Raw genomic sequence first — 18,892 nt, forward strand, 5'->3', positions numbered from 1 at the left:
GGTCTTGTTCTACGCATTAAACATAACAAAAGGCTTAATATTATAAACGACAATAATTGATTTATTAACTTTCCCGTTTAACCCAAGCTATTTATAATGTGCTGCATTGTGTTGCGAATAGCTTCGGAAACTCGGTTCATTTTAATATTTGCTCAGGTTTCGGATCGTATCGATTTTCTAATTTACAAAGCGACAATCTTATTGAAATGTGAATCGAGTCTATTTATATCAACAAACATTCACTTTCAATTTATACGTCTGAAATTTATATCCGTATATTGGTTACAAAAACAATTCAGACAGTGTTAATGAAAATTTGTCCCGTCATTTCATTTTTTTGTCAATTTACATTTTTTTGTCAAAATACAGGACCATTTTTTATAAACTTTCAATTTCCAGATCGAGACAGAATGAATGAGCCCCGGAAGATAAAAATCCCCAGGGGTTAGACTCTCTGCGGTTCCTTTTCAAGGCCAACATTCAAAACGACCTGACAAAAACAGATTAATAATTTACAAGGTGTTTCGCACTGAATTTAAAGTGAAACAGAACTGAAACCTTATATATTGCATATTATCAATATTTATTAAGTAATGGATGAGAAACATTTATTCCATTACATTTATAATGTAATGCATAAATATTTAAAATGAAAATTGAACCAGTAACTTAAAATGAATTATGGAGGTAGAATATAGATTTCTGGAATAATAATCAGATCACTTTTTTATTAAAATATAGAAAAAAGATAAAAGACATTTAGTGAGAATTTAGAATTCCAAGACGAGAGACACAATGAACGATTCTTGGATGATGAAAATGCCAAGTGCTGGATTAAATTCCCATTCCGTTTTACGGGAAATGCAGAGATTTCCATTAACAATTTTCAGTTCTAACTAAACGAAACCTGTTATTTAAATACCACCACCAACAATTTATAATGTAACTTCTTTAAACTGTCACATTACCGTATATTTGGAAGAAAAAAAAAATTGAACGCAGATGTGATTTCCAGAATCTCAACTTGAACGGCATCATAATAAACATAATCCACTTTAGAATGGAACCGGTTGCAGTTAATAAAGCAGCAAGCGGCGGCACCCAGATGTTTTCATTTTCTTTAATGCCATCGCGTCTCCATAAACCGCATTTTAATTACATGTTGTCCCCTTTTGTTTCCGGGGACTCCCTGTTCATTTTTTCAGGTAAAGTGTTCCTTAAACTTGTACATAAAATCAATATTCCTGCTGACATATATGTATGTTTGTGGAATGAGATGTTTTCGAAAATAAACTGGTTAAAGTCGTTTATAGATTCATTCGAATTGTTATATTTGTGTTGATGTCATTTATAAATAGAAGTAATGTTGTTAGGACTATTGATGTTTTATTTTTATTCTGGTCTTAGTGGTTTCCGATGGTTTCCCTTTTATGTATGGTTATAATTCATTCTGAAATAAATTAACTAGTAATATTAATTAAGTTTAATTATGTGTATGATTAATTTATTTTAATTAGAAATTTGAAGATTTCTGTTTATAATTGTATTTAAAGACTAATGTTTATGTTGTTTTACTAATTAATCAGCCTACGTAATATTAGTGATTCAATTTCAAATTAAATAAATAATTTGCCAGTCACACAAAATTCGCATTTAATTATTAAGTACTTTAATTATGGAGAAGAGACTAACAGCTAATTATCTACTAATTGATTCTAATATAATTGCAAAATATTTACTTTTGTATTAAACATATTTTAGTACAAAATTTATTTTGTTATTTTAGATTGGCAGTCAATGTAAAGCCATAAATTACAAACAGTGAATTTAGCAAATAATTTTTATTGTGATTGCTTTTATTTACTTGAATTGAGAATAATGCAATTAGATTAAAATATTTTAAATATTGTTTAATATTCCAGTTCAATAAAATTTTATCCGTAATATTTTGATACAATATTATAGCTAAATAAATTGCACAATTTTGTAAATATCTTTAAAATAACAATATAGCAAATATTTTTACAATAAAAATCTTTTTTGTTTAGAAAAATAATACATAATATAAAATGTAAAATATATGTTATAATAATATATATTATTTGAATTTATATTTTCTGTTAAAAATTTTTAGGGGAGGATTTTTTAATTTCTCTTATTTATTAAATAATTAATTATTTTATACTTATTTTTAAATATCAATGATCAAATATTTCCATAGGTACTGGTTACTTTGGCGTATAAATTTTAGATTGTGTTTGTTCATTGCAATTAAATTTATATTATAATTTAGTCATTTCCATAATAATAGACCTATGCAACGCCGTTTTATTTTTATTGCAATTTTTAAAAATCTTAATTAAAGGTTTGAATTGTTTATTATGTTTTAAGCATGTTTTTATAAATTGAGTGTTTTTGCATACAGGAAAGATGTTTCTCTGGTACAATGTGTTCTCCTTAATTCTCCAAATATCAACTGTAGCAGGAGCGACTAATTAACGAATATTTAACGTTTTAATTTAACGGACATTTTATGTCAACTTATATATAAAGAACTTTAAGTCATTAAAATGATTTCATCATTTTTAATATTAAATCTAAATGGTAGATATTTATTTATTCCATGATTTAAAATATTTCTTCTCTTATATAATTAAAATATTTCTATTTCAAATTAACACTACAATTAAATTTACATTAAATATCGAAAAAAAAGTTTCAAAAACTTTCATAAGAAAAAACAATTTGATATATCACATATTATATATTTATATTATTATTAAATCTGCCAAAGGTCAGTTTTCGTCAGAGATATCAATAGATTTGTAACAATCCATCTTTAAAAAAATGAGTTTTTGATACTTACGTCAGTTTTTTTCTATTTGGACTGGAAATACTTTTAATTGTTAAAACTACACTTCAATAATATATTATATTGTTGACAAAAAAATATTATTAAGGCATAATTTTATCCATCAAACATTTAAATTGAATTCTGTGTTTGTTGTGTTTGCAACAATCAATTTTATTGTCATTAATTAAATTAATTATTTTGTTGTTTAAAATTGAAGATTTGTAACAAAAAAGAAAACGGAGTTTCATAGAAATGGCAAATTTGTATCTTATTTTTTTAAATTAACCCGATTTAAAACATCATCTTTATCTTGCAATACATTCATCTCGAATAAAAATTTTTATATTTAGGATTTTTTTCTCTTTTTTATTTACGTCTTTTTATACTATATGTGTAATTTTCAATATAAATACATGTACAAAGATATATGATGGTCTTTTGTTTAAATAATGTAATTCCTGGACCGTTTTTCATTTGAAATTTACTTATTGTTATATTGTTTAAAAATCCCGACACACACTCCCGTTTGAATACATTTCAGTTTGTTAAACACAAATAAAATTATTTGAATGAATCTTTCACCGAAATTGGCATGATTCAATTATATTTATACCGTTTGAACCTTCAGGGATTCAATTATTTTAAAAGACGAGACGACAAAATCCATTTGAATTGTATAAACGAAAACAATGACCCAGATTTTGTTGCAACACTTCGTACAAGCGAGCCATAAAATTTTCCTGGACATTTCATAATGCAATTAAACTGCCGATGAGATCCCAAACGACTGCAGACCGTTTCTGGAAATATGAAATCTCATCCGGACCAGATTTTTAACGTCGCAACTTTCCATAAAATTCAATCTCGCGCTTAACTAATGACAATGAAATTAGGAAACTTCGAAACGTTTGATTTCGAAAAAATCGCTGCGCGGAAACTTTTTTACTGTGAAGTAATCGCTTCCGCATAATTCTGGGTAGAAACCGCTTTTTTAATATTCATCTCAAACGCCCCAATATTAATCTGCAACGGGTAAATACGCAAATAAACGAGGGATATTTCCACGATTTAGCGCAAATATTTGGCGTGTGTTAATAATTACACTAAGAAAAAAATGTAAACATATTTTTTTGGTTATTAAAAATAAGCTCACTCAAATTGCGTACTATTTTTTGAATGTACCAAAACGAAAACTTGAATAACAATGCACGTTTTAATCCCAATTCCGTGAAACCCGAACGAAAAATATTTGTGGAACAAGCCGGTGTTCTTGGGCAACGAAATCATTTAATACATATTAAGCACATAACTTTAATTTCACCTGCATCTGGTTTTTAAGAGCGTTCGAAATATTTCCCCTCCTGTTTTTTCCCTCGCTGAACGGAAAGCCTGTCCTGAATTTGAATTAAGCCCGTTTCCATTCAGAATCAACTGTTATGATGGATATTTGCATTTTACAAGTGGAACGATTAGCCGATGACTGTAGCCTTTAAACGCGAAAGTAAAATTTTCAGGTCCCTGTAAATTGCTCGCTTTCTGTTTTTTTATTACCGTCGAGTTATTGATGAAGTTTCTCTTTTTTCCGCTCGTTATTTTCGTTCGGGCACGCCGTAACATACATAATTTGTTTAAAGCGATTATTTGCGACAATTGCGCACGCACTTCAGACAACAGACAACAAAGGTGAATAATCAAGTGAAAAATAAACACATCACTCTAATTATTCCTGTTTAACGTCCTTTAAGCCCGTGGCACAACACAGCGAACAACGGCCATTCTTCCTGTTTGTCCCGTTCAAAATCAACTCTGACTGATTAACAATCAACTTGTGCCGCTTTTGTTAATTGTTCGGCTTGGCTACCTGCAGGACACAACTATTTGCAATTAGTTGTCCAGATGCACACAACGCCCCGAGCCCTTTTGTTTCGACGCGGATGTTTCGCAAGTTTGTCTCTTCTGCGACTGAAGTCCACCGGCCTCGGGGAAACACTCGGATTAAATACTCTGGCCAGTCTGTAATTTGTAAACGAAGTAAATTCTCTTGCACAAAGTATCTGTTTGTTTTTTGTAATTTATGCACTTGAAAAAAAACTTAATGTGAAACTGAGATTTTATAATCATTGAATTAAATGGTAAAAGGGTCGTACATAAGTCAACATTATTTTTATTGTTTTGGGTTGTTAAGTCATTCACACAAAGGGGCATATAAATCAAGGGGTATTCAATGCCAAATCGACCACTTTGAACTCGACTCTTTTGCGTTTCGCTGAAATTATTTTGTGTTTTATTATTGTCGGATATCCAGGGTAATAATACGTTAATAATTTTTTGATAAATCGGTAAAAACACGTTTTTCAACGTATGCATTTTTGATACAAAATTAATATATTTTTCATATTCACCATACCAAATTAATCAAAAATGTATAAGAGAATTGCTTTTATATTTTGGTTGTGAACTAGTGTTATACATAGATAAAATACTTGTTTTAATTAGTAAACATAAATAGAAGGAAAAACATAAAAATAATTGGCAAGATAAATAAAAAAATAGTAATTTTTTATTTATTAAAAAATGAATTACATATTTGTTACCAGTGGCATATTGTAACAAATATATAATGATGTCACAAAATTTCACGAAATTAATAAAACAAAATAAGCTAAACTAAAAAAAATTAAATATTAACTGCTATTTTTTTTCCAATTAGTAATTACTTCCTCCTGGTTTTACGATTAGCTTTCACCTTCTTTGGCATACTCAAAATTAGTGAACGAATAAATTCTTGATTCATACGTCGAATTCATTTCTAAGATCATTAGAAAGCTCCTTTAAAATATAAAGCTGGTGGTTTCGAGTTTAAATTTGTTTTCGTTCTATGCGTGTTCAATTGAATAGCAGCTTGGTGAAGGCGGGGTCCACTGTAACTGAGTAATATGATAATTTTATAACGTCAAATTTATGTCTCGTGTTACCGTCTACAAAAACGAAATCTTCTTCCGAAATTCTTGAGCAAATGAATATTAATTGATTTAATTACCATATCGTGATATCGTCGAGTATTCATAGTTTCTCGGTTAAATATAAGTAATTTCGTGAATGTCTCTAAAGAAATTTCACTCCACACTGTTACGGAACATTGAAAAGCAACGGTTAGGGCATATTTTGCTCATGATGTCTCTTAGTATGTTCACGTCATGTGCAAATACGGCTATCCGAGTAATATAATGTGTACCCAGACTCATCTGTGAACAAATAATTACCCCATTCAATTGCAGTGCACGGGCGATGATAGTTGGCCCATGGTCAACGGGCAACCTGATGCTCTCTCTTTATCGGTAACGTCATCTAGCTCTAAGACCAACTTGATGCAAACTTCATTTGAGGGTAGACGGACTTGGTCATTCTAACACCTTCACGAAGCTTGGATGTAGACAATATGCGATTTCATCTAGCAGAAATAATCATGAAACTGTCCTCTCTTCAATTCCGACTTACTACAGTTTGTGATATATTATATGTTTGCATTATTTATTATTGACAAAATTAAATTATAGAAGCAAAATTTTCAGAAGCAAATCTTCTTTGAAATATTTTATGAAGCTAAACAGAAAACAAACAGAAGACAAAATGCGTTATTTAGTTAGGTTTGGAAATGAAAATTATACAAAAAATTAAGTTTCTATTAAATATATAAAAAGTAAAATAATAATAAAGTAACTGACCATCGAGAGTTGCAAATATAATAAGTAACATTATTGGTCAAAATAAAACATATTATATGTCTATATATATGTAATATGTCTAAATCTATTTAATTTATGAACTTCAAATAAACCACTTCGGAAGACGCACACTGCATATAAAAATATCAACGTAATTTGAATAATTCTTATTTTTTTATGTTGACTAAAAATATTTGAAAGATAGGATGGAAACGTTTTTAATATTCAAAATTTAAGGTTAGGTTCAAAAGTTTTTACAGATTTCTTATTTATTACATATTGTAGTTTAACTTGTCACTTAGACGTTCGAGTTAAGCATTTCTGACAGCATTCTGTTACATGTGCCACAGATCGAATAAAACGTCAAGAAGCACAAAATGGTTTTGTTGGAAAACGAAGCATTCCTTTCGGAACTAACGAAGTTGTTTCAAGAAGCCAGACAGGATGGATCGGTGTCAATGACATTCAAAAGGTATGACGGCAACAATAAACCGAAACCGAGAGAAGGAAGGCCGCCACTTCCTGAACCGCAGGAAAACATGTGTTTGGTCAGGGCCAAGTTTCGTTCCAAGAAAATTTCCACAGTGCTCCACCACAGGGACATTAACAAGTTCCAAGTTGCCTACAGTACTCTGTTGAAAGGCAATTTGGATGGACTTAAGAAAAAGCTTAAAAAATCTAAAACCGACAAGAAACAAGAGTGAGAGTGAGAAGAATTTTTATATATTCAAAAGTTAATTAAAAACTTAAGTGTAAAATAGATTCAATAAAATAACTACTTTTTGTATTTACGTATATTTTTTAACACAATTTGATATTACTTTGAAAGATTCAAAGCATTCCATTGTGAAATGTCAGAATCTGTAGCAAACTACAAACATCAGAGATATTTGGAAACATTAAGCAGCGACGTGTATGTAATTAAAGGAAGTATTTTGATAAGGCATACTTTTCGTGGCAATAATTTATTACATAATGAGAAAATTCCATACTTTGCAAAGGGAAAATTTACCCGCATACGCGACTAAATATAATTTAAACTAGCACAGTATCTTGTTTAAAATATATTTAATAATCTTAGAGATGTAATACTAGGTACCGGAAAAATTTATTTAAGTTTTTAACGTTTAATTTTAAAATAAAATAATCTTCTTTAAATTAACATTTATAAATATAAATATAAAAGTATCATCATTATAATTAATAATTTTTTACTAACGATCAACAGGCTAATTCATGCCATCAGAAGAAATAAAAATTCTGTCATCTTGGAACTGAAGAGGTCAATTTCTGTATCGACGACCTTTTTAGAATTAAATCGTTTGTGTAAAAAATTGAACTATAACAAAGATAAATAATATAATATATAATATCTGGACTCTATGGTGGATGAGGTAGAATATTGAACCTTTTGAAGCTATATTTGGATCTCCAATGTGACGTGTAGCCTTGCGTTGTGATGAAGAAACAGGCGTTGTTGATAAATAAAGTCTTCTTTGAAGTTTTTCATGAATTAATCAATTTACGAACAGACTGGTGCATTCATCCAGGTCTTCTTTCTTAGGTTCATACTTTCCTCGTACTGTTCCATCAAGTTTACTAGTTTCAACCAATTGTCTAGGCCCGAGAATTGTTGGGTTTGTTAGCATGTAATTATACGAGGAATAAAAGGCTAATTTAACATTAAACGTTAAAATATGTTATAAAAATTCGTTCAATTAATTCATAAAACAAAAAATCAAATTACTTTTCCCGTACCAATTATTTTACTTAAATTTTCTTTTTTGAATTCAAACATACAAACGTATGTTGGTAATAATTTGTTAATTTAATCAAAAATCTTTGCTTATATACAAAATACTTCAAAAATATCTGTCAACAATGAATGTTCTTTTACATTAAAATGTACCTCTAACAAAGTTAATATTGTGCATCCAATTAAAGTTTCCCAAATGCTCTTTTGTTGTTTGATTTATTACATAATGAGAAAATTCCTTAACATCCAATGTTCCTTGTACGACTAAATATGAGCATAAAATTTAAAATATAAATATACAATTCCTTTAAATTTTCTTTTAAGAAATTATTAAATCTTTCAATAAGATTCGTCTCTGAAATCTGGAAAACGGAAGCACAAGCCGAGTGAAATAGAACTCGACAAAAAATACGATTCATCTCCCCCTACTGAAAGGATAACCCCCTTCAACAAGATCCATCCACCCACTGACTTAATACAATATGCAGTTTTTAGTTAATTGAAGAATACACATTCCAAAAATTATTCTTGTTGGTTTTACAAAATAGTACGCATGCATAAGTGAAAGGCTATATATATATATATATATATATATATATATATATATATATATATATACATTTTCCAACTTGATTAAATCGTGAAAGTGTTTTTCGTCGACCCGGAATTCGATTAATGTCGTTGACAAAGGCCCTTGACTAATTGATGGAAGGTGTTTACAAGCGAAAGGAACACATGTAATTGTAAGAAACGTAATAGTGCCCGTTTTTTCCAAAGGAACATCATTACGAAACCGGGTGATTTATTATTTCGCTCTGGGGTTGCGCCGAATATGGTCCGAAATAAAAAAGTTATATATCTTGGGGCCGTGACAAGTGGAAACTGTTTATTTTCTTATTGAATTCGAGATAAACGATTTATCCAGAACTCATTAGTCGAAACAATTAATGATTTCATATTTTCCCGGTCTGATAAATAGTTCGCAGCCGATAAATTCCTGTACAATCTGCAGCGGGTTCTAATTAATCAATATAATTACATTCAGGAACGGATTAACGTGAAATTTTATGAAAATGTACATCGGCCGGTGTGACTGTTCGTGTGCCCATTCGGAAAATGTTAAGCATGTAAAAAAATCCGGGCGTCGCGCATATCAGCGAAATGATGAGTGAAAATTTATACGCCGTAATAAACGCTCATATCATAAAAATGTAAATGACGTCAAATTGTTTACCGCCAGCCACGAAAATCACAAGTGAGACTGCTTTTTTACGATTTTTTCCGATGGTGCTTATGCTGTAGGCGTAAAACGGCCATTATTGCGAAAACGGCTATTTTGTTGCAATGTTACGACGAATTATGTTTTGGCATTTGTACGGTTTTACTTTTTTTCTCGTACTTGTAAATTCATGTCTGCGATGTTTTATGAGTTGTGTGAAACTGTCAAAATTCTTAATGGCAACATTCCATATTATTTACAGATGTTTCATTGATAAAGTTTATGTTTAATGTTTAAGAATTATTAATACTTTTCAATTCATTTTAATATATCTCTACTTGGTGTACCTAAATATGTGGGTTCCAGAATTTGTAAATGAACTTGAAGAGTTTTGTATTTAGTAGTGGCCATAATTATAGCAACTTTTATTTTTAAAGGTTATTTGTTATGCATATTTTGTGTAATAACCTTTTTGTTTTAATACTTCAGGGCATCTTCGTAGCATAGATTCAAATAATTTGATAATATAAGACATATCTATTGCTCGTGAAGATATGACCTCAAAAGACGAAAATCCTAAAATTTCCATGAATCTATTAGTTGAAATAGTAATAATAACGATGTTCCATTGTCAAAAATTTTTAAATTAAAAAATTTATTTACACATTTAATAAAATACTTCAAAATTATTTTATTCAAAAATGAACTTGGATCGTTTTGAGGCATGTGTTGTGCTCTATAGTCTAATATCTGTATTCTTCCAAGACGCTTGAGACGCCATGAAGAGTTTACTTGGATATGAATAGATTTTATGTCTTATTTTATATTATTGAGATCTGGAGATTCTGCTGGCTAAGGCAAAATATTTATGTTCTGTTCTCACAACCAGACTTTCGTAGTGATATCGTTTCCCCCTTACGAAAGCTTTAACATAAGAAGGACGATTCACTTTTATACAAGTTGAACTTGGATTCGTCACGTTTCCACTCTTCCTCGGTCAAATTGGCCTTTACATTTTTTGGACTGATATTAGTCAAGTCTATTACGTCCAGATTGGCTTTGATACGAGTGACCCTTAAAACGGATTGTTTTTAGCCATGTGAATTATGCATTTTTCCATAGGTCTTCCGTACTCGTCCAGAATTTTTAGTAGCTTCCACCCAGTAATTTTATACTTTTTGATAAATTTTGATTTATGTAAACGTAAACTTTTGACATTATCCACTTGTTTTTCATTCTCCTCGAAACGCTGAATTATAATTTTTCTTCAAAGAACCGTCCATTTTCAAAAGATTAAAAAAAACTTGCTTAATGCTTCTGTGTTCACTACCAATTAAAATATTAATTATTAAATATGACGACTTGCAAGTGAAATAACAAAATTTAAATGTTTACTTGGTATATCTATGGTCATCACTATATTTTTTCTCAAAGAATCTCCCCCTAACGAGATATGGGTAAGATGTTAAAAGTTGGTTTTTCAGCATTTGGTAATATTTAGTATCATGGATATAGAACTGTTTGAAATATATATTCTATACACATTTAACATTTTTGGTTTATCATAAACAAAATATTTTTAATGTTATTTACTTTGTAAGATCTTGTTTTTGGAGGCATAACAATATATTTTCTTAAAATAGCAGCAGTTCAACCAGAACTGACATTAACTTTGTTTTTTCAAATAGAGTTATTTAAATATTTTATTATTTTTAAAATTCTGGATTCGGAGTATTTTGAATCATTTTCATAACTTGATTTGTTTTTGAGATATTTAATTAAAATATCTGTATTATCGACAATTGTAATTTTGAAAAACTAATTTTTCGTATACACGTTAACAAAAAAGTAAGTATAGAGTAAATATTAAGTATAGAGTGTATTTTCGTACATTTATTTCCCTTTTCCAGTGTAAATAATACAAAATAGTAAAAAAATTATTCGACTGATGTGTTTTATTTAAGTGCTTTAGATGGTCTTAAATTTATTGTTTGTTTTTGTGATGTTGTAGATATTTTTTGCAAAATATTTAAACCATTAAGGAGGAATTCTGGTCTAGAGGCAAGTCACAATAATAAAAAGACAAATAATATTTTTACTATTTATTATTTTACAAGACATTTATAAATAATCAGAAAATAATTAAAAGAAGTAAATAAATTAAAAATTGAAAAAGATAAAGGCTGACGAAGTGGGGGTCCCATAAAACTGGCGTCTGAAATAAAAAAAAAATAAAAAAATGATTAAGCTAGAGTAATGCTGCTACGTACTAAAGTAAAAATATGTTGAAAAAATATTTTTTTCGTTAAATTTCGGCTGTCTGAAAAAATGATAAATTTTTGTACCATTTTTTTTTACTTTTCAGAATTTTTTAAAAATAGTAAAAATTGAAAATTGATATTAAACTTATTTCAATAGACGAATGTATAAAGAAGACTCATACCAAATTTGAAGTAAATCGGTTCAGTAGAATTTAGGAAATCATGACAAGAATTTAAAAAAAATATAGTTTCGAGAAAAACGTGTTTAAAGTTTCGTGTATGGTTGTATGCAATCTAAGTCACATTTATTCAATCTGCCATTCTTGCTTCATACATGGGACGGACCTTTCTCGACTTCGAAAAAAGCAAAAGAATTGACGAGGCAACATGATCGCAGGTGGATTGGGACGATTCATTCCGGCATGCACGTCATTAAAAAATCTTTGAAAATAATTTGAATTTTGAAAATTCCTTTTGGGGACATATTCTGAAATGGTTAAGCTTTGATAATATGAAAGGAAAAAAATCTATTTTTTAAAATTTCTAAACCAGAATACCCCCTTAATTCGTTTCTGATATAAGAAAGATATTCTATAATATATCAAAAGAGAACACATCAACCCTTTACCATCTCTGTAAATATTTATTTTAGTTATAGAGTATGTCAAAACATATCAGTAGCAAATAAAGTTCTGTCGACTAGATTGTAAATTTTAAGGTGATTAGACTTGAAATAAGAAAGTATGGGCATTTAAAACATGAAAATATTAAGTGCAAATTATAAACACCCTATAAATAATTTTAAAATACAAATAATAATTCCATGTGTGAACATTTTTTGAAAGAATTCAATATTTCATAAACAAAGGAAGTTATAAAAACGGTTCAAAAAGCAATAGGTACGGAATTTTATTAAGAATTTTAACAACTAGATTATATATATTAACTGTCTTGATGTAGTTTTTTTAAAATTACATATTTTCTTGACTTTTTAGAATGAAACTGAGGATTCAAAATGAAACTTACCAATAGTAACAATTGAATCTATAAATTTAATGGTACATGTGTTCAGTAATCGAGGTAAACTCTTTGGTGAATGGAATTTTGCAATTCAGCGACACCATGCATTCAGAATAGTGCACCTCCACTGTTGTTAATAATACACTTTGTTCAACGTACCGTAGAAATTTAAGGTCCATCAGACCTTTCATTCATATCGCATAAAAGCGTTTTTATTGAACAAGAAGAGTGTTTTGCGAATCGATAGACGTTTGAAAGCGGTTGGAAATCGACCTACGTTTCGTCGTATTCAATCCATGTATTGAAATCTGTAATCTACATTTTTTTTTCAAACCACTAACATAAATGACTGTACTTTTGTTACTACAAATTAAAATGGTTTTAATCTAATAACAATGAAGATTTTTAATTAGATTCTATTAAAACTAGGTGAGTTTTTGTTGGAAAAAAATGAAACAATACAAAACATCGACCACAAAAGGTACATTGAACTTGTATAATTCCTATGCATGCAATGACATGGAAAAACTTTTATGGAAACGTCCATCAAAATGTTTTATCTGTTTTAAAATGAAGTTTTTTTCTAATTTTGATCATTCCTGGTCGAACATACGTATTTCCATGATGAACTTTATGTCTAGAAATGATTAAGATTTTTCACAATAAACTCGAACATGCCACAAACCGTAAATAACAATATTTATTTTACAAAAATACACTTCAATTTAGACACGCCATTATCAGTCCATATATCAAAAAAATATTCCATCAGTCCATTCATTTACAAGATATATGTTATCTCTTTGTGTTGTGAGCATTTCCGGAGACTGGACACATCAATTCCTGGTAAAAATAATATCAGATTTCACGAATCGTTTCATTTGACGAAAATTGTGTCGCGGTAGGTTTTTCTTATCCGCCACTCAAGTAACTGATGATGAAATTTAATCGACATCATCAGTTATAAACGGAAACTTAAATATTAATAGCGCCACGAGCATCAATGACTGACATTAATCACCCGGAATAATTCATTTACCGCCGAACATAAAATTGGATGCGGTCACTTCAAGTTTCCCGTGCCATTTGCAGATTTCCGTTTTCATCCCGATTCCAAACGACCCCACCGCTGTATTTTAATTATATAATGCTATATAATTTTGGCGGAACAAAAACTCAATTATTAAAAATTGCGCGAGGCCCTTAAAAATAAACTGGATCATAAATTGGAATGATTCAATATAAAATAAAAGGGAAATCCGGATTCGGCATTTAAATAAATACATACAAAGCAGATATTCGATTTTCCAAGGAGGCTTATATGTAAATACTATCAGACTCTCTATTCATAATATCATTTTTAAATTTTTAAAATTAGTAGACCGATAAATTCCACCCCTGAATAAAAATTGCGCATGTAGGTTTTACCTGTTCGTAAAATATTTTGACTGGAGTATCAATTGTTTCCATTTCTCAAAACATGCAAAAAGCATAAAAGGTTTCAGCTTAAATAAACAATCTTCAATTGTATTGATGAAAAGTAAGCTGCTTATAATTCGAATTCAATTATCGAATTTGATCGTGCTTTTAAATTGCAAATGTATAATGTCAATAATTCCCCAATAGTTCCCATTTCGTTTATAAAACCGTTCATTAAATTAGCTCGGGGAAAACTGAGCAAAGTAAATATATTGTTGAAGGTCATAAATATGACATTTTCAATTTTCATCCGTCGATAGCTTCTGGAGGTTTAATGAACATTAGCGCGAAGTTTCGCCGGCAATTACATTTTAAGTTTTGATTAGTTTTGCAGGATATTAAAATTTCGGGAGGGATTATTAAAAGTATGGCATTAGATCGGCGCACATCGATTTTGTGTCGTCACCGATTACCGAAATTTTTCATTGTTCGATCCTGTGGAAATCGTGTTTGACTTCCAACTTCGGCACTTAACAACGGAAATTACCGCCTGCGATAAAACTCTTTATGTATTGTTCATCACTTTTATGATTTTTAGTTTTAAAACGGCTATCGTTAAAATAAAATTGAACATTTATGCGTGTGTGTTACGTGTAATTTAGGATCAATCCAGTTTTAATAACCAAATAAACATAATCTTTTACCATAAAAAATTGTAACAAAAATGAACTGTTTTCTATTAATTTTTGTATATGAATCAAATTATTTGATTTTATTTAATAAACATTTAATGAATGATGAAATTTCCATTTACATTTGTCAAACAAACATAAATAATAGCCTGAGTAGAAATATAAATAGAAATTATTTCTCAATTAATTTCATATAAAATTAACATTGTAAATAAATTATTATTAATATACTATAACAATATAGCATTAGATATTATTTATTGTTAGCGGGTTTCAAATAATTCTCCAATAATTTAATTTAGGGTAATAAATAAATAAATTGAATGAACCATTCTATGGGAATTTTTCTTTTACAATAGTGTAACACAAATATGCATGAATAAGAAACAACATGTGATATTAATATTGCAATTAAGAGTTGCTAATAATAATGATGACGTAATTTTTTATGTCCTGCATAAATTAAATGAAACTGCATCAATAACAGACGGTTTAAGCCAATAAAACTTATATCGCGTAATTTCCTGGGAAATTAATAAAACAAAATTAAGCGCTACATTTTTGAATTAGTACTTAGTAAGTCTTGCGTTTGTTTTACAAATAACTTCCACCTTCCTTGGCATATATTACACTGTGGGAGACATTATACATTTGGATTAATTATTGTTGAGTTACATTGCGATGTTCCAATATTATAATTTTAGGTGTAAAAGGTCTTCTTAAAGATATTTTAATCGAATAAAACGTGTTCAAATTATAATATTAAAATAAATTTTGTTTATTTTTGTGTCTATTAAATATATAAAAAGAATAATAAAATTAATATACTGACCTAGACGGCTGCGTCTATTGAAATATTAATGGCCAAAATAAAAAATATTGAACATTTTTTTAAATGTATTTAATCTAGAAAATTCAATTTATCCACACACTCAATGTATTTTATATAAAATTATAATCAAACAATTTAAATGTAAAAGAGATACTTCTATTTTGTTAATGTTACCTTTAATAATGATTTTCTATGTGAATATAAAATTTTTTAAAAATAAAAATTATCATAAGTATCATTATATCTGATACCTAAGAACCAGTGAATATTATGGACACTGTTCTGCGGTGTCCTGGAATCCAGCATATTGTATTTCCCAAGAGAATAAAGGAATCGTATGATTATGAATTTTTAAATATTAAATAGTGTTTCTTTGGAAGTTTATCTAACACATTAAATAAATTGGTCATAACTCTAAACCTACACACAAGTATAGCCAACAAAACAGCATTAAATACAAATATCTTTCAAATGAGGCATAACCATAAAAAATAGTTTGGTGAATCAACAATATCAATTTATTTGTGATTGGATTAAAAATAACCTCATAATAGTAAGTGGCTCTAAAAAAATCAAGTAGGCGTTTTTTTAATGTCACAGTCTGATCGAAAATGTATCGATAGGAAATAAGGTCTACCTAAAAGAGATTTGAAATGAAATGAGAAATATCCAACTTAATTAATTTATTTTAATGGTTTTAATTTTAAATACCTTGCCAGTACGTCTTATTATACTATATAATAGTAGGATAATAACATCTATTATTTTAACATAATTATTTTAACGAAATATTTAAAAATGAATTTTGTCGTCTAATAGCCATCACTTAAAGTTATTAGAATTTTTCTCTTACACGTACACTTGATGATATATTTGTCGTATTTAATTCTTATTAAAGTTTTAAGTACTCTTGTTATTTAAGGAGATGTATCCGATCTCTTTTCTTTGACGTAGATGTTTCCTTACCTCTTGTTCTTTTTTATTAGTATTTCTGTCCAACGATATTTCATGACAAGAGTTCATGTGTAATTAAATGTGTTTCTTTTAGTTCTTAATGTTTTTTCTATTGTTTTAAACGAAGTGAGTGTAAGTTTATGATATACAGTTTAGTTTGGTTGACCGGAGTTGTTCAAGCTGGACCCAATATAAACAATTTTGTAAAAAATTTTCAGTGACCTAATTGGTATCTGTGCATCATTGATGATGCTAATACACTATAATACCCCACAATAATTAATAAAAAACATTCCGATTGTTGAACCCGACTTAAGTAAGTAAGTAGAATTTTATTGATGATTCGTAATTTAAATAGTTGCATTTTACTCGATTTTCATTAGAATGGCAGGTTCAATACGCAGTGTGCAATATACACTTCTCTGTAACTATTAGGAAAAAACAAAATTGAAAGTAGTCTGCGTAAGTTTTTCAATAAATTAAAACCAATGGAAAAAAGTCATATTTCCTTACCTTAAATATTTGTAAGAATAACCAAAATTTTACATAAGTTTCTTACAACACTATAAAATAAATTTTGAGCTAAGAAGTGGGTGGATAATTAAGATCTATAATTAATATTGGTTTAATTTAAATTCAGTTTTTATTAGTTAAAATTTCTTATCCGACAGTGCTTATTATCCTTATTAGGTACTTTATTTATTGTTTGTGTGGGTCAAATAATTCTTTCAATTCATATTTACTCCTTGGATTTTAAATTTAAATGAGTTTTTTTGATAAACAAAGATCAGTTACAATAGGATTTATTTTGTGACAAGACAATTTTCCGCACAATCTGATTTGATGACAATACCATCAAAAGTACATCCTGAAAATGAAATGAACTAAAGAAGTGGAGCGTTAACCTCGGAACCGGTTTATCACACTTAATTTTATTTAAGTCAACTGTAGGATAATTGACGAGGATAAAACGCATTCCTTGTCGGCCAGACGGCCGAACCACCTTCATATCCATTCAGAAAGAACAGATTTATCAAGACCGACGTAGGATCTTATAGATATTTGCCGGGTGCTCGCACATTATACCGCTGTAGCTGAATCGGCGTTTCTTTAAACGAAATTGACAATTTGGTGTAACAACAATGGCGTAATATTTCGTGAAAGGAACTGTAAGTGACGTGGATCGGATAAAACTGCGACCCGGTCTCTACAAACAGTCGTAAGCCGCCCTCTATCTTTGAAGATGATCCGGGCTAAATACAACCGACGAAACTCCGGCGCTTAATAATTTCTTTCGTTTACATTTATTCTGCTTAACCGGAGTTTTCTCGGGTCGGTTCAAGTTTAAAAATGCCTAAACGATTACAAATAGAACGTTTCCGTTGGGGAGAATTATTTACACACTTGATATCGGGAGTGTTTTGAAGTGTGAAATTGTAAACGGGTAGTGCAGTAAACTAGCGGAGTAAATTAATTAGGAATGGAACTAACCTAAGCGAGCTAGCATTATTAATAGTAATAAGTAATCGAGTTGCGCCTTAATTAAATTTCGTAGAGTGTCTTTTTACACCGGGTCCATTGTTCGGGCCGGTCGCAGTTGTAAATCGCGACCAATTATGAACATAAATAAGGATAAAATTTGAATGTGAACAGTGGAGGCGAGGTGGCAAAAATGCCAGGAGCTCATAATTAAAATTTAATTGGGGGTTTAAAAAGGAGAGTGTGGCCCTCACACGGCAAACTCGGCGCGCGGCTCTAAATCGGCCCGGTTAATTATGAGGTTGCGTTGCACCTGGCGTACTGGCGGCATTTCGTAATAAACATAAATTGCTCCTCGGGGATGTGACTATTCACCATCACCGCCGACCAATTAATTCCTAATTCATAAATTATTTGCCGGCTGATATTTGCGCCCGTTCTGCCTCTAATTAGAGACGCCCCGCGATTTTTCTTTTGCGCGCTGCATTCGGCCTCGGTCTAAGCCGAACTCTGCAATTAATTGCGAACTCCGAATTGGGATGTCAACAATTTTACGTATTTAGAAAATGAGGCATTTGTGTGTTGTTTGACAGGGTTTACATTTTTATTTGGTTATGTTGTAATATAAAGAGGGAGACTAAGCTTTTACGAAAAGAAAAAAAAAAAAGAAAATACAATATT

General features: G+C 29.7%; 2 protein-coding genes across 3 annotated transcripts in view; both read left to right on the plus strand.

The window, feature by feature from the left end:
- The window catches only part of LOC109597992 (uncharacterized), a 129,254-nt gene that overhangs the window by 5,075 nt on the left and 105,287 nt on the right, over window positions 1-18,892 (plus strand). The window lies entirely within an intron of this gene.
- On the plus strand, window positions 1,119-7,366 carry LOC109597974 (signal recognition particle 14 kDa protein-like). 2 transcript variants are annotated; one of them, XM_049970789.1, is made up of 2 exons: window positions 1,119-1,205; window positions 6,930-7,366. In XM_049970789.1, exon 2 carries the CDS (start codon window positions 6,957-6,959, stop codon window positions 7,281-7,283), a length of 327 nt encoding a protein of 108 aa, XP_049826746.1. In that variant the 5' UTR covers window positions 1,119-1,205; window positions 6,930-6,956; the 3' UTR covers window positions 7,284-7,366. The 2 variants fall into 2 exon arrangements, with proteins under 2 accessions (XP_049826746.1, XP_049826747.1); XM_049970790.1 differs by lacking the exon at window positions 1,119-1,205 and adding an exon at window positions 6,728-6,816.

The sequence above is a fragment of the Aethina tumida genome, chromosome 1 (genome assembly GCF_024364675.1).
Source record: "Aethina tumida isolate Nest 87 chromosome 1, icAetTumi1.1, whole genome shotgun sequence".
NCBI classification, from domain to species: Eukaryota; Metazoa; Arthropoda; class Insecta; order Coleoptera; family Nitidulidae; genus Aethina; species Aethina tumida.